The sequence below is a fragment of the Pararge aegeria genome, chromosome 3, assembly GCF_905163445.1.
Source record: "Pararge aegeria chromosome 3, ilParAegt1.1, whole genome shotgun sequence".
In the NCBI taxonomy this organism is placed as follows: Eukaryota; Metazoa; Arthropoda; class Insecta; order Lepidoptera; family Nymphalidae; genus Pararge; species Pararge aegeria.
In genome coordinates, this window is record NC_053182.1 from 10,000,001 (window position 1) to 10,016,370 (window position 16,370).

The 16,370-nt window shown below is 34.7% G+C and overlaps 1 protein-coding gene across 1 annotated transcript in view; it reads right to left on the reverse strand.

Annotated features, from left to right (window-relative positions):
- The window catches only part of LOC120637102 (homeotic protein spalt-major), a 33,884-nt gene extending 21,682 nt beyond the window's left edge, over positions 1–12,202 (reverse strand). Inside the window, 3 exon segments of the mRNA XM_039908748.1 lie at positions 11,825–11,942; positions 11,980–12,138; positions 12,140–12,202. Of these exon segments, the coding sequence (XP_039764682.1) occupies positions 11,825–11,942; positions 11,980–12,138; positions 12,140–12,202 (340 nt within the window).
- Positions 12,203–16,370: the final 4,168 nt, after the last annotated feature.

Sequence of the window (16,370 nt, forward strand, 5' to 3'; positions counted from 1 at the left end):
TCGATAATAAACCCATGTTCAGAAGTGATTGCCCAAAATGTACAGAAATTCTTTCATTTTATACAGAATTCCATTATGTATGTGAAATAGTGCATTGGTAAGGGAGACATTACATTACATTACATTAAGATAAGGCCATATATTTTATCAACTATTCGTATAAAGTATACCCGTGCGAACGTTCATAGAAGAAATGATACATCCTCATATATCTCATTAATATAGAGATCTCCGGCAAACGTTGATTTGTCTTTATCATTAAGAATATAGAAAAAAAATAGAATGCTACTCAAGCAGTGGCGTGCACAGTGTATGCATAAAGCAGATACATAAATAGAAAAGATCCCCTCTAATAAGAGCTATATAAAATAATTTGGGTAGGCAGAACTTTTGCGCGTGTATGAAGTTCACTCCACTGTACTCAAGTTTTTCTTATCCACTTGTAATGTATATATACGTTACTTTGCTATCTTAACCATTATGTTAACGTTCGTTATAGGTCGTTAATGATAATATTCAATATTTAAAAAAAAAACTTACCTGCCTTGGTGCTATATATAAGCGAAACGTGGTTTTTATGTAACATAAATAATTAACACATGAATACATAAACATATGAAGCTATCTTCGACTAAAAATTATAATACTTTATATACATAGTAGGTATTTATATGCAAAAGTATTTCGATGATTCGATTATACATTTTCTAAAGCTTCTCTTCAATGTCAGTTTTACCAACTAAAAGCTAAATAAAGAATGCAATATAAAAAGCTCTGAACTTATAACGTAAGTTAGCGAATCATAATTTATAGGTAGTTTGTAGATAATATTGATGTAGGAAAGGTATCTGTTGCTATTAACGAAGGGACCACAACTCCTTTGATATCCACGTCACAACCATAATTTATCAAATGAAAACAGTAGTTGCATATAGTAAGCATGAAGTTCAGACAATTATTATTCCTCAAACGGTAAATCTTAGACTTTGCCTTAAAGGTATACCCAAAAATCCACGAAATTACGCTTCACTTAAACTCAATTTAATAATAATTTATATCTATGTAGAAACTAAATGTAGTGGAATTAATTGTGCAACAGGTTTTCACAATTCACTCAAATAACCACCATTTCAATGTATAAAAGATAACTTAACTTAACCGAGCTTTCGAAAGCTTTTTTTAACATAATACTGTAATTTAATAACAAAATAATTTAATAACAAATAACAATTTAATAAAAGTTGTTGAAATCTCAGTGCAAATTTTGTAATGGTTACCCACTGTAAAATAAGTTGTCTTCGTCATCTCTAAAAAGGACCTACCAACTAGTGTTTGTTAACCAAATAAGACCCAGGATTTAACGATGTTCGCTTTACATAGTATCTTAAAGTAATACACTCGTATCTATTGATTTCAAAAGATAAGTTTGGAGCTTTTGCTTAATTTATATCTATCGTCTTGAAAAAACCAGTGATATAGTGGTAAAGACTTAAGACTTCCTTTCGGGGGGGACTAGCACGCATCTCTATCTTTTCGGAGTTGTGTACGTTATAAGCAATTAAACATCTCTTGCTTACCCGTGCCGGAAAACTTCGTGAGGAAACCCGCAAACCTGAGCGTTCTCAATAATGTTCTCAAAGGCGTGTGAAGTCTACCAATCCGTACTGGGTCAACTAAGACCTAACATTTCTCATACTGGGAGTGCAGTGATCCCTTAAGGGTAATTATGATGAGTAACATAATATAATCCACTACCATATAGCTTTTTATAAATGCATAAAGTCGTGCTTAGCCAACTTTATAAATCTTCAGTGAAATCTTGGTATCATATCATATTGGGAGGCTACTGTATCTCCATAAATACTAATTCAGAGTTAATATTTTTGGCAATGAATGATATGCTAGTTAAGTACGGGCGTGGTGGAAAGAAATAACATTGCTTGCAGGATATAAGCTATTGTACCTTATCTATTTAATAGTTGTTTTTATCCTAAACATTACCTATAACGATAAGCCTTGACTTTTGAGGTATTTCTCCGAAGAAGCCTCATAATATTTAATTGGAACCAAATAAATAGTAAGCCTGTAAAAATTATAAAATGAATAATTAAAATTGGTGTGCATTTGTGTGAGATATGGGTTAATATAATCACAAAACTTTTATTCACGTTTAAATGAAATTGTAAAGTTTTGATCCTATAAATAGGAATCGGGAAGATATATCCTATTTTTCCCTACGTATTCCATCGAGAATTTGAAAAGATTAGCAAAGCAGTTTCCATAACAGGGCTATTCAATTTGAGGTTTCTATACCTGTATATCTATATATTATCTTTGAATCGTGATTGGTAGATATTTATGTATAACGCAACATTGATTTCAATGGACAAAGCTTTATTGTCTATTTTAATATGTTGTTTTAGGTATTTACCATTTACATAGCAGATATCTAAGGTATGTAAACGTATTAAAAATTCACGCCACCTATTATCAAGTATATTATATTCAATGTAAGTGAAATCTATTTAACCTTTGGTATTGGGACATCACTAATCATCCATTGTTATAATTCATATGTGGATACATTTAAAATATAGTTATCACGTCTTTTTTATTTAAGCTATATATTTAATTATTTTCTTTATTAAATAATTCTTAAATATACCTAGCAGAGCAGAAAGTTTTGTTTTTGTATTATATGCAGGATTATTATAGGGAAAGCTTCTATAAAGCTTTCATTTCTCATAGCAGTTACCAACTTTATGCCTACACATGTCTTTTTTCCTAACAAAGAAACGTTTATAGGGAGTTTCGTAGATTTTTGTCTGGCTTTCTTCCTTTTAAATTGCCAAATTTTAATAAGTAAAGTTCATAGCGTAAAGCGTTTCTTAGAAAAAGTTTGCGTATTCATAAAAAAAGGTAAAATGATAAATATGATATACTATAAAGCACGCAACGGGACATTTTGAGACATGCCCGTAGGTATATCTATAGAGTAGATGAATTTCATTGGAATCATGCATGTTGTGTAAGTTCAAGTTGCGGTATCTAAATTTGTTTTTGTCTTTCTTTTTTTTCCGCCAGTAAAATGAAATATGTTCACCCTCGCAGCTTATTTTAATAAATTAGAAGCACTTAGCAGGCTATTTAATTTACAAATTTATAGGAACGTCTTTAAAACGCTATTTATAATTAAAATTTGTGCTAAAATATGGGTAGGACCATTCATGTTTTTGAACTCATAGCTATGTTTGTCATTTACTAAAATAGGTATTATTTTTATCAGCTATTTATTAAGTTGCCAGCTTCATAAATATTAGCAGATATCGTCGTGCTCGGAAGCCATTAACGTCTTCTAGTATTTTATAATGATATTAAAGTATGTATTGCTTCATATTAAAAACCGTCCAGCCGTGTAAGCATAAATTTGCTTATCACATCGGGCACCTATTGATTTTCCAACTTTCACCATAAAATTTTTAATGCCATAGCGTCGCTCTATCTTTATACGATACACAAAAAAAACATTCGGCTGTCGCATTTAAAAGTAAAATTTCAAAAATAAACGATCCGGAGATGCCCTTTTCTAACGCACCGGTCGGAAATCGGAATGTTTACATCGAAATGCAAGCGAAAAGTGAGCACCTACACAAAACATTCATAATAATCCCGGATAATCTTGCGGTAAGGGCTTGAATGTCTCATTTGTAGCGAGATACCGGCGCGGTTAATACTTAGTTTGTAAGAAGGAGGATTAGAGGTGTCTGTTTGTCGCAATTTGGCTTTGAGCTTTGTGTTTGTAAACGCGACGCGGCGTGCTCAAAGACCGCCTGACCGCCTGAAGCGCGTATTACGCAGAAATACACAAAAAAGCTATTGCGTCCATTCTCGGCAACGGGCCGTTTCGCCTCTCGATTCAATGCCAGAGATTATTCCTAATTTTGAAACGATAAAAACATTCTATGATTTGATTTTAATACCTTACTGTCTGTATTATTGTATGTTTACTGACGCTGCCAGACTCAATGCAAGATGGCTGGTCAATTCTTAGCTTTATATCCTCAGTTCCTGGAGGTGAAGGCATGCATCCAGCTTTGCAATATTACTTACGCTAAATAGGTCGGTCTTGAAAACGGATAAGTAGGTAGGTATATATTACTTTAGTATGTATTAGAGATTTATTTTTGTTCTAATATATTTTCTAAAATAAAAATATCTACTTTTATTTTTATGCATCTATGTTAATTCCTAGTTAAACAATTGAATTCATAATTTATTTTTAATGATTACCACCCGGCATATTTATATATATTTTAGAAGATTCGTAAAATTCGTATTTAGGTAAGTATATCAAATAAGTTGTAAATATTTGATTTCATTTTCTTTAAATTCGTCAATTTAGTTTTATTTGAGATTTGTGTACAACATAATTGGCACAAATAGATGTCTACTTTATCGGGTCATAGGTAGGTCGTTATACCTATAGGTACCTACCTACCTATCTATTGTTTGTCGATTTGCCTCAGTAATATATGATAAGAATTCAAATATGTGCGCTTTAGAATTTAAATTAGAAGTTAATTAATCCATTTACAAAAAAAATATTATTTATAGGTAGATATTATTAGCAAATACATTATTAGTTGTCGTTATTTATCATTCAAGGTAAATGTACGTTAGTACATGGGCACCTACTTCGATATTTCATTTTAATACGAAATATAACCGGTTTTCTAACGAGTTCTCACTTTATTCAAACGCACATACGTAATGATACGAGTGGTTTATTTTAGGTAAAAGGAAAGAGTCTCAGAGGTCTTAGAGTCTGTATTTTAAATGAAAATAAAATTAAATAAGATGATACTAGAGGTTATATGGTAGTACACCCATTTTTAAACTAAAATATATGAATAGATCTAAAAATTGTGCTACCCTATTCCATGGTCAGGAATAGTGTAGCGCTTTATTACCTGTACATTCAGTTTTGTTGAAAGATTTGTGTGTTCCTAAAATAGTATTGACCTGCCTTAATAAAATACCTTTAACGATTATAATAAGGATATTTGGCAATTATCAAAAACAGTTTTACGCTGTAACATTGCGCGTAAAAAGCTTACCAAGCCGGGTAAATGTTTTTGGAGGGGGAAATTCTCTTTTTAGTGAAACGGAAATTTGTGTTGAGCTATAGACCCATTAAGTCACGATTTTGTAACCATGCTCTGTCTAATCAGCAACGAATTTCAACTTGTTTTAACTCTTCTATTTTAAAATGAATAGTTTTTTAACGTAGGTTTAAATAGTTAGAGTTAATTAATTTCGCTAGCGGTCTCTGTTTCTATGTCTGGTATATGAATATGGTCTTTTTCCGTCTGTTCATTTGTCTGTTCTTTATAATTCTTAACGTTGTAGCTATATATTCCAAATTATTATGAAGGGTGTTGCCTAAAGCAAAAAGTAGTTTTGAAAACATTAGTGGGGCTCTATTAATAGATGATGGGAAAAACAATTATATTCAACCCAGAGACTGAAGGCATTGCTGAAAAGCATAAAAAAATTGATGTAAGACCATTCGATAATCAAATCTAAAGAAGTATGAAATAATAATCCTTCAAAAGTATAAGCCTTAGGCACCCACAACATGAGTCGATAGATGGAGTTCTAATATAAACCGTAAATCGATTGATGAATTAAAACCAATTTATTTAAACAAAAGGCCACTATTAGAAACTGCCTGGTTGGTCCAGAGGTTAGCGTGTTTTACTACGGATCACATGTTCCTGGGTTCAAATCCCAGGTCGGGCTAAAATGTTTATGAGGTATTCTGTGATTCCTATTAAAGAACTTTCAGTACCAGCCAGCAGGAGTTAGGAAATCGTGGTGCAACCCCCGTGCGTCGGATAGCACGTAAAGCCGTCGGTCCCGGTTATCATCATTTACGTGAAATAGTAATTGTTAACGCCCACCGAACCGCATTGAGGTAGCGTGGTGGGCCTTTTCTCGATAACAATCTACTATGAGAGGTGAGGCCAATGCCCAGCAGTGGGACGTTAATGGGTTGCGGATGATGAGAAAAGGAGGAGTAACAAATGCATAAGTTCTTTACTGCCATCTTTGCTGTGGCAGATTTGCCTACTTATCTATATACTAAAAAATTAAGATACACACAATGAGAACATATTGTATGCATTCTAATTTGAAAGCCATAATAGCCCAATGGTCAGGAATTCGGCTTTATTTCCGAGTAGCCGAGTTCGAATCCCAGCACGCACCTGTAATTTTTCTTAGTTATGTGCGTCTTAAGTAATTAAAATATCTCTTGTTTCAACGGTGAAGGAAAAACATCGTGAGGAAACCTGCACGCCTAAGAGTTCTCCATAATGTTCTCAAAGGCGTTAAAAGTCCACCTATCCGCAATGGGCCGCTGGCCCATTGCGGATAGGTGGTGGTGGGCGGACGAAGCCCTTCTCACTATGGGAGGAGATCCGGTGCTCTGTAGTGGGCCTACAATCGGTTGATATGGTGATGTTGATGAAATTTTTTTATTTTTCATGTCTTATAGTAGTTACTGGACAGGTGTTGCAAATGAAGTCACATACATTTGCTTGTATCTATCAACCAAACAGATATGAGTAGGTAGATAACTCGTCTCAATCGCTAATAGATAAAACTTTTCTAAATAATTTATAGAACGGTCATAAAATTGTGTAGCGTTAGATTAATAAAATTTGACGGCCCGTCATTCTACTAATATAGAGCCACTTAAGGCTTTTATCAAAATGTGTTACTTAACGCAACCAAACTGATTTGTGCTTTACTAACAAAACAATTAAGTTTATTTCCGATTATTTATATTAGTCAACAGTCAAATGTCTCTTTGATATTTAAAATAAATGTTAAGTAAATATGAGGTATTTACGACGTGATCTTTACTATTTACTCCTATTATAGTTTTTGATTTAAGCAGCTTGCTAAAAGATTATTGATCCTATCATCGCTTTTAAAGTTTTAGCTCGAGGTAACTATGCAATTTTTTACTTCTCTTTATTGTTTTTCATAATCTAGTTCTTCGCGCATTGAGATATATGTCTATTGACATTTTGGTTTTTGGGATGATTAAATTCCTTTAGTGTGTATAAGTACCTATTGAGAAAAATGAGTGATGAATGTACATAGAACCCCAGTATCATATATCCATTACCGGCTGGCCATTCCTATAAAGCTCGGGTCCCTTACAAAATGAGACAATGTATCTCAAGTGCAGATTGGTAGATTTCACATGTCTAAGCGATCAATACGGTCAAATCGAAAGCATGCAGGTTATCTCACGATATTTTCCTTCACCGGTAAACCAAGTGATATTCCATACTTTAAATAAAAACGCACATAGCTCTGAAAAGTTGGGGCAGCGTGCCTGGAGATAGAACTCGTTGTCTCCGAAAGGGCGGCCGAAGTGTTAACCATTAAACTATCACCGCGTTATAATATATAGAGTGTACAGATGAAAATGAATAAATGAGTTAAGTAGAAAAGCTTGGCAATGCTTACGATGATTCATTCAGACTTAAAATAAATAACAAAATAAGAAATGGAGAAATGGAAAACGAAAATTTACTAAAAATGGGCCATGTTTCATTGTAAACTTTGAAAGCTCTACAAATGAATATATCAAATGATTAGGTACCTCATAATGAATATATATCCATGTATTATAATGATACTTATCTATTTGACCTATACCACAATAAAATCATCTTGCTCGCAGCCTGGGGTACTTGGAAGAGATCTCTTATAGAGATAAGCTTTCCTTTGTACACTTCATTTATCATATGTTCACAATTACCATTTATGGTACATAAATAATAAATAAAATAGTAATGATTATTATAAGGTGTTAATGACCGGAACCGCTGGCTTAACATGCTCTTCGAGGCACGCAGGTAACGAAAGGGTCTGATCGGTGGAAACGTCTAAAGTGGTAGATACCTACACCCATCTAGTTACTGACTTAATTCAAGGTAACCATACCAACCCAATGACTGAAATTCAGCATAAATTCGCTAAATAACACCGGAGCTGAAGTGGGTGTAAGACCCACAACCCTCTTTCTAAGAGTGTTTGTGCTGAAGAAACGTTTTTCTAAAACTCCGATGATGATGATTTTGATCAATTAAATACCTGAAGAGTTTTGATGGTAGATTAAGAAATATAGGTAGGTATACCTAATATTGCACCCATCTGCAGGCTGCAGGCTGTAAGTGGTGTCATTATTTTAACGTTCATTTGAAACCTTCGTAGACTTTTAACTTTAATTGTGAAGCTCCATTCTGACGTTTTGTTTTGAGTTTAATAAAAATAAAATCTACAATAAAAATGAACTAAAGAAGATAAGGGAGAATTGATAATTATCTAATCTTTTACCTATCTAATAGCTTATGATCATAAGTTTAATTTATTAAATTGGAAGATGTGCACTTGTGTATTTAGTATGTTTTAGGAACTAGATATCTAACTATAGTTTGAGTTTCATATCGGCCTAGCTACCGTATATATTGTACCTTATTTTTCTAAAGATTAACAATGGAAAAAATTAAAACACAAAACAATAATTAGATAACTAATTATTGAGTGTATACAGAAATTGTAGTAGCTAGATGTAGAGTCCACTCTATGGGAGCTTTATCTGGTTATAATTTAACCGAAAGTCGTCTAAACATTTAGATTTTTTTTGTATATGGATGCCAAATGGGCCAAACATATACCAAGCACAATTTGCTTCAGCAACATAACGATGATTTTAGTTTTTTTTTAATTATTTTTTTCCAATTTCATATTAAATTGCCTTTTCGTCTATATCATATTCTATCACGGATATTGTCACAAACAACAAGATCCCAAGATCCCAAGAGAACAAGAAGGGTTCGATGTAAAACAAAAATTATGCCAGAGTTAGGAAATTGGCGTGGTCCAATCCTGTATCTGGGAGAGCAAACTAACCCGACGGTCTCTGTTATTATGACCTAAGCCTAACCTAACTTCATATCCAATAATCGATAAAGCTAATCCTATGGAGCTTAAAGCTTGGAACTTGAGTGTGTCTAACCTTCGAGCCTCTCTCTTAAGAAAAGAGAGGTCTGAGAGTGACAACACTTTGTACGTTCTTTCTCTTCATAAACGCGAACACCATTGTTGTGTATACTGATACGTCAAAACTTGTTTCCGTTTTAAGATAACAGTATATTATAATGTGTAGGGAAAGACCTCGATGTTTTTTAATCATCAATATTGAAGGTTAAAAAAATATATCAGCTTACATACATAATGAATTAATGCTAGGAATTCCAATGCTGAGTGCACTCTTGTGTTCATTAACATGCAATCAATATAAAAAATAAATACGTTTTATAAATAACAAGGTATAAATATACCTATTGTTTTCAGTTAAATAGCCTATAAAATAGGCAGTTCTATCGCTACAAGGTAGGTATCTTATGATAATTTGAAGCGTATTACAGTGCCACTTCCGGGCGTATGTCTCTTTTCTCATAGGAGAGAGGAATTTAGGGTTTAGACACACCATGTAGCTTCAATGCAGGTTAATGGGCTTAAAACTTAAAATAACATGTTAATGATAGTAACTGGGACCGACGGCTTAACATACTTTCACGGACAACGATCGTTTTGGTACTGAGAATTTCTGACTAGCAGGAATTCGAACCCACGTCCTGTATAAACTACAGTTGATCATAATAACTAAAAAACCAAAGTGGCATAGTGGTATCTCAATTTTATTTAAGAAACCCATCTTCCATTTAAGAACAATCTATTCGAAAGCTTAAGAATAAGTTTAAATGCCGACCTAAACCCAACTTTGACACAACTGGTCAATTAAAACCCGATTCGATAGTCACGCAGAAAGCCGAGAACCAAAGCTAGGTAAATAATAATTAAATTGTTCAATGGAAAATTTCTGCGCCTATCGGAAATTCTTTTTCAATTAATTGTGATACGCAGTTCAAAGTACTTTTAAAATTACTAAGATAGTCAAATTAAAACTTCGGTTACCTATTAGTCAAGATGAAAGACTAGAGTAAAGTAGTAAAGGTTTAAATCAGAATTAAAATAATTTCCTAAGTGGGTATGTTAAAGCTTTTTTAACTTAAAAGGACGATTCAATAAAATCTGCTTTAAAAGAGTTTGATGGAAACTAGGCCTTAACCTACTAGAAAGGTGTAGGTTCCAGTAAAATTTAATATTTAACTAAAGAACCTACTTGCAACTTCAATTATTATTATTATCATACCACTGGCCTTATTGTTGCAATCAGCTTCACTTAAATCACGGATAGGTAGTACCTACTTAAGAAATATTAACATAACCAAAATTTTTTAAGATAATGTATAGCTCTCTAAAAATTTCTCAAAGTATAATATAAAAACTACAGTATTTAATTCTTCTTTAGAACCTGTAAACGTAAAAACCAAACATCTTGTAAACCTGGATTTAGCCGTCCGTCTAACCGTCTAGCTCATAAGATTTTTCCGGTCATCAACTAGGTATTAAAAATCAAATCAAGAAATATTTATTCCAACTCTTTTGCACTTTTTAATCGGTCATGAATATTTTTTTTTATGTAGATAATTTGGCGAAAAAAACTAAGCTAAAGGGTCCAGAACGCGTAATGAACACAAAAAAATATTCAACGATTCATTTACTAAATTGTAATAGTTAAGTAACATAAACTTGTTAATAACATTTACGGGTGTAAACACCAATAAAGACAAAGTTAAAATTAGAAATGCGACTACCTCATACTTAACTTAAAAACAACATATAAATGATTCAGTAATTGTTTGTTCGAAGATACTACATAATTGTAGTAGAAGACGTAAACAAAGTCACAGCTCGGAACTAGCTGTTGATAAATTTACTGAGGCAGGTTGATCCTAACCACGGATCTGGCATATATTGTGGTATTTATTTAATAAATAAATACCAGATGCTATAAATAATATTTATAGCTTGCATCAGAATATGTTTGGTTTTATAATTATTTCATGACGATAATCATTTTAATGTGGCTAGTCAATATAATTTTATTGTTACATATTCAATTAATGTCAGTAACAAAAAAGCAGAGTGTAATCTACCTTTGTATAAGTATATTGTATACTTATTTACAAATGAAATGTAAAAAAAAAGCTAAATTTATGAATTGTCACAACAATTTAAAATTTTTGGCTAGTTTTATTTTAAGGAATAGGCTGTGTTGTGCACTAAATTTTTAAAGGATCTTAATTTTGCCTTTGATTATTCTTTTACTAAAAAAACGATTTATTTTCGTGCTTCGAAATTAAACCTCAAAAATGAATGTAGAGATCTTGTTTTGAAAATAATATTACAACTATAAATCATAGTTCAATGATATTTTCCGAGAATCATGGGTTCTATAAAAACCGATAGATAATTTTCATTGGTCAATATCTAAACTTCTTATCTAATTTTCCTCTTACCTAATTATTGTTATTTTGACGCGTGCATCTACCAGATGCGCGCCGGCAAGATCGTTACGAGTTATTCGGAACGGTTCACCACAAATCATTACGTATCCCTAGTTGTAATTCACTACACCTACCTACCGCACATTTTCCTCGCAAAGCTCCGAAAGCTCGGGTTGGTATCACTGCACTGTTTACTCACCGAAGGCGAAATGTAGAGCTCACTTTTTTCTACGTTAAATAATAACGCTAACTGAATCATTTCCGTCGCGATTTTCGGATTATCAAAAAACGGTACCAGGGGCTCATAACACGATAGGATTTTTCACAATTTTCGTCGTGGGTGTGATGTGCTGTGGCTGTGACTCGTATGTTTGGAGAAGTAGAGGTAGAGTAAGTACCGATGGAGACGCGTCGGACGCAGGCGGGCTTGACTCGCGGCATGGTGTCTGTGGAGCGGCGCTGAGGGTCAGAGCCGGCGCATGGCAGGGCTAGGGCGGCGTCGCGGCGGGTCACTCGCGCGGGGCTGTACTCGGCCCGGTCGGCGTGCGGAGTCGGAGTGCGGGCGATCGCACAGTGCGGCCGGGCGCACCTCTCGCCATCTGAAGCGGGACTGAGCGCGAGGCGGCGGCGGGCGGCGCGCGGGTGTCGCGCGCGCGCACCAGGTATACGGTTATGACAGGGAGGCGGGGCCGCGCCCGGCTCATAAATCAAACTTCGCCCATTCGCACGCGCCGCACTCACTCCCTCCTCCATATTCCATATTCGGGGCGGGGCATATTTTCATAATCATAACGCCTCATATTCATAAGTGACATGTGTCCGAGCTCGCGGCGCGGTGGGCGGCGCCGGCGCCCGCTAGATGGCGGTGGCGCGCGCCCCGCGAAGCCTCCCACATTCGCTAATTGAAGCTACACTTCGTAAGTTATAATCCTTTGTTTGTCAATTGCTATATTGTTTTCATGCCCTCATTTTCATATTAGTTTTTGTTCATACTCTACATTAATGCATGAATGTATTCATTAAATTTTATTTAGTTTTTAATTTTTGTAAATATTAACAAAGATATCTATAACTTTTTTAAACATTTAAACTGATATTTTTCTTATGTACATGAAATATTATCCTAAATTTTATTCGAACTTATGATGCCATCACTTTAGTGTAGAACTATTAGTATGGTCCTTAATATTTGATCCTTCGTAGGTTCCTTTTATAAACAAATCAATTTCTCGCCATTAATCAACAGATAAAATGAATACAAATGTTTCTGTTACCTAGAAATAACAGCATCTACCTATTAAGCTTTTAACCCTATTCTTGAAGATTACTAAACCGATTTTGATGGAGATTACACACGCGGATAGAATACTTTACAAGGAGTAATTTGGGCTTCTTTTTACACAGAGAAAGACGTATTCGTACTTAACAAATTTTTTTTAATTCAATAAGGAAGACAGACAACTCTCAAATTTATTTTAGGCTATTCTAATACTAAGGGAAACTAAAAAGCGTAAATTCTAATCTGCCAAAGTTAAAGTTCTACCTGCTCTTAAATAATAAGACACATCTAAATTAGTAGGGATTCGGTGCTCTACAAACTTTTTTTAATTACATTTTAATTTCCAAGTGAATAAATAATTTCAAGCTTGTCTATGTTTTGCCTCTAGGTAGGTAGCAACCTAATAAGAGAGCACAAAAAAAACTAATTTAGTACTACAAATGAAATACATACCTAAGTATAGATAAATGTATTTGATTAATCACCGAAATCCGTCGATATTTCCCTGACTCATCATACCAACTCGATAATAAAAAAGCTGTAACGAATCCTTCGACATTGACATCCGTAACTAGATGCGTTAGAGCTACCGATTAAATTTTTAAAACTGCGCGTCCGTTATTAAAAAGCGGAGGTCGGGAGTCGTGTCGAGAGCTTTGTGTGCTTAAATTAAATACGAGCCAGGCCGAAGCCAGTGGGGGTTGCGACCCACATATTTTTGTACGTAAACATGAAACTTTTTTTCCACTACACTCAGCCCTTTACTGCAATCTCACTTGTTAATAAGTTAAGCAGGCTAAGATAGGTAGAGGGCTAATCGTTAAGGCAGTTATAATAAACCAATACGCCTAAACGGTTCTACGCGGCAACGTGCCGGAACGCTACAACGCTTAGCCGGCCCGTCTTTGTAAGTAAGATGGCAACTAGCCAGCCCAGACTAGACCAGACCAGAAAAAAATTCAGAATTTATTATTCCCCCAAATTTCCCCTGCTGGGGACCAAATCTGAGACATCCCGCTTAAATCCACACACAAAGCGCGCAACGCTGCGCTAGGACGGTTGTCAATGTTAAATTAGGTAGCTCCCTGTTATACCTGCAACTACTTAAGATAATGTTTTATATATCTTTTAGCTTATGCCCGCAGGTTCGCTTGCGTTCAAATTATAGATGTTGTGTAAGAATTTTAAAGTAATTCCACAGGAAGGTTTATTTTAGTTGTTCTGGATACTTTTTTTACCTACGGGCGTATTCAGATCGGATAATATAAAATTGTAAACAGCGCAATAAAGCGCTTTAAAATACTGAGGAAGATGTCTACCTTCTTTTTATTCGACAAACAGTTAACACGTAAGCGGTTATAGCACATTGGGTAGGAGCTCGATCTCACTTTCGGGGGCCCAAATTCTAACTTTACTAAGTCATGTGCGTTTTAAGTTATTCCAATATCACTTGCTTCAACGGTGAAGGAAAAAATCGTGAGGAAACCGTGCCTGAGAGTTCTACACAATGTTCTCAAAGGTGTGTACGGCCTTATCCCCTTCTCATGAAGAGACCCGTGCTCAATGTGATGAATGGTTATCCGTTGTCTGTAACCTCATCTGGAGCTTAGTGATGATGCATTCTAAGATGGTAGCAGGAGAACTTGTTACGGGAATGGCAATTATATTAAACCCGTACCCCTAATAGGTTTCTACGCAGCATCGCATGCTACACGTCTTTGTCGGTAGCCACGTACGGAACCTCCCACCAGACAAAACATATTATGTAGGTACTCGTGTGACCCCCCGGATATTTTCCTGGTTACGTACCTACTTTATTCTACTATGTGAATACTTACGTACGTAATTGATATGGTGCGGAGAATGTAGTCGAGTTGGATATGAATGTGATCGGTAATTTAGAGGATTTTGCCAGTCACCGCGTCCTGTTGGCTGCGGCCAGCCGGTAGCTCGTAGAGACTCCCCGGCGATTCTACTTAGTCGCGCTTCTCAAACTTTTTCGTGTTCCGTAACTCATAATAGAGAGATAGAATCACTCGTGACTCTGTCTGCATAATATTTAATTTAATCTAATATATCCGTACTAATATTGTAACTCCTCAATAATATTATAAATCCTTACTAATATAATATATGCCAAAGTGTGTTTGTATGTCTGTTTGTCATTTCTTTACGCACTAACTAAGCAACCAATCAACTTGATTTTAGACATAAAGTTAGGTGAAAGGGTGCAGAGTTACATAGGCGGTTCGGGCTTTTAATGCTAGGATAACTAACCGTTCCCATGGGATTTTTAGAAAAACCATAAAAAACGCGGACGAAGAACGCGGGCAACAGCTAGTATATTAAAAATGATGAGTTTGATTTGTCATTTAAGTTAATATATTCACCTTAGATATAGAGATTGGTGATATAATCAAACAAAAGGCCTATAGAGTATTTACGCTATAAAACCAAATCTGATTTAAAGGTAATTTTGGAAGGCAAAAACAACGTTTGTCAAGTAGATGATAAACAGGAAAAATCTTAAAGGTATGTCTGAATAACTTTATTAATTATTTCGTTAGATAGTACCCTAAAATAATAATAAATACTTAAAAAAAGCTATTGAAAGTATATCTTCTTTGCTTGCTAACATAGGTTTTTTATTTTGTTCTCTAAGAATTAACTTTAATACTTAAGTAGACATTGAACTCGGCATGCCTAGAAAGTACCTTTCCAGTTTCTAAAAAGTAACTTTTTAACTTTTAGGTGTTGATAAATATTTCTGGATACAGTTTAAATAATGCAGCCTATGAAAAGGATTTGGTGAAATTTCTGCGCATTGTAAAGTTTCCCCGGGGGATTCGGTCGCGCTACAAAAACAAGGGTAACACTTTCACCCCTGATAATGATTTCAAATAACTACGTACATGTTTATCAAACTTAGTCAATAGTAGAGCTGTCTGTCGGTAGTAGAAAGCATTATTTATCAACTACTGCATATAATAATATGTATTTATTAAGGTAGCCAACGTTATATACAATGCCTTAAAGTTATTATAAACATAACAGTGATATTCAGAATTTTACATTGTATACCCCACTTACAGGCTATGCATCATGAAATATAGACGTTCTTCAATATACAGAACCTGAAACTAAAAAGATGAATTAAAAAAAAATACAAAAGATACTACAAACTATAATAAAATGTAGGTATAATCGAAGTTTTTTAGGTTTTTTTGTTACTGAAGCTACGAGATCGTTTGTGACTTTAGGACAACCACGCGAATGAGGAGAAAACTAAACAATAGTAAACAAGCTTGCGAGCGAACTCTCATTGTTTTATCAAAATTTCTTTACTTAATGGGCTTAAAGCAAACGTTTTTTTCTTTGCTTCTACATCTCTCCTCATTGTCATCATCATATCAACCCATTACCGGCCCATCTACAGGGCACGGGTCTCCTCCCACATTGAGAAGGGGTTAAGGTCGTAGTCCACCACGCTGGCCCAGATCGTATTGGTGGACTCTACTCACCTTTGAGAACATTATCGAGAACTCTCAGGCATGCTGGTTTCCTCACGATGTTTTCCTTCGCCGTTGAAGCGA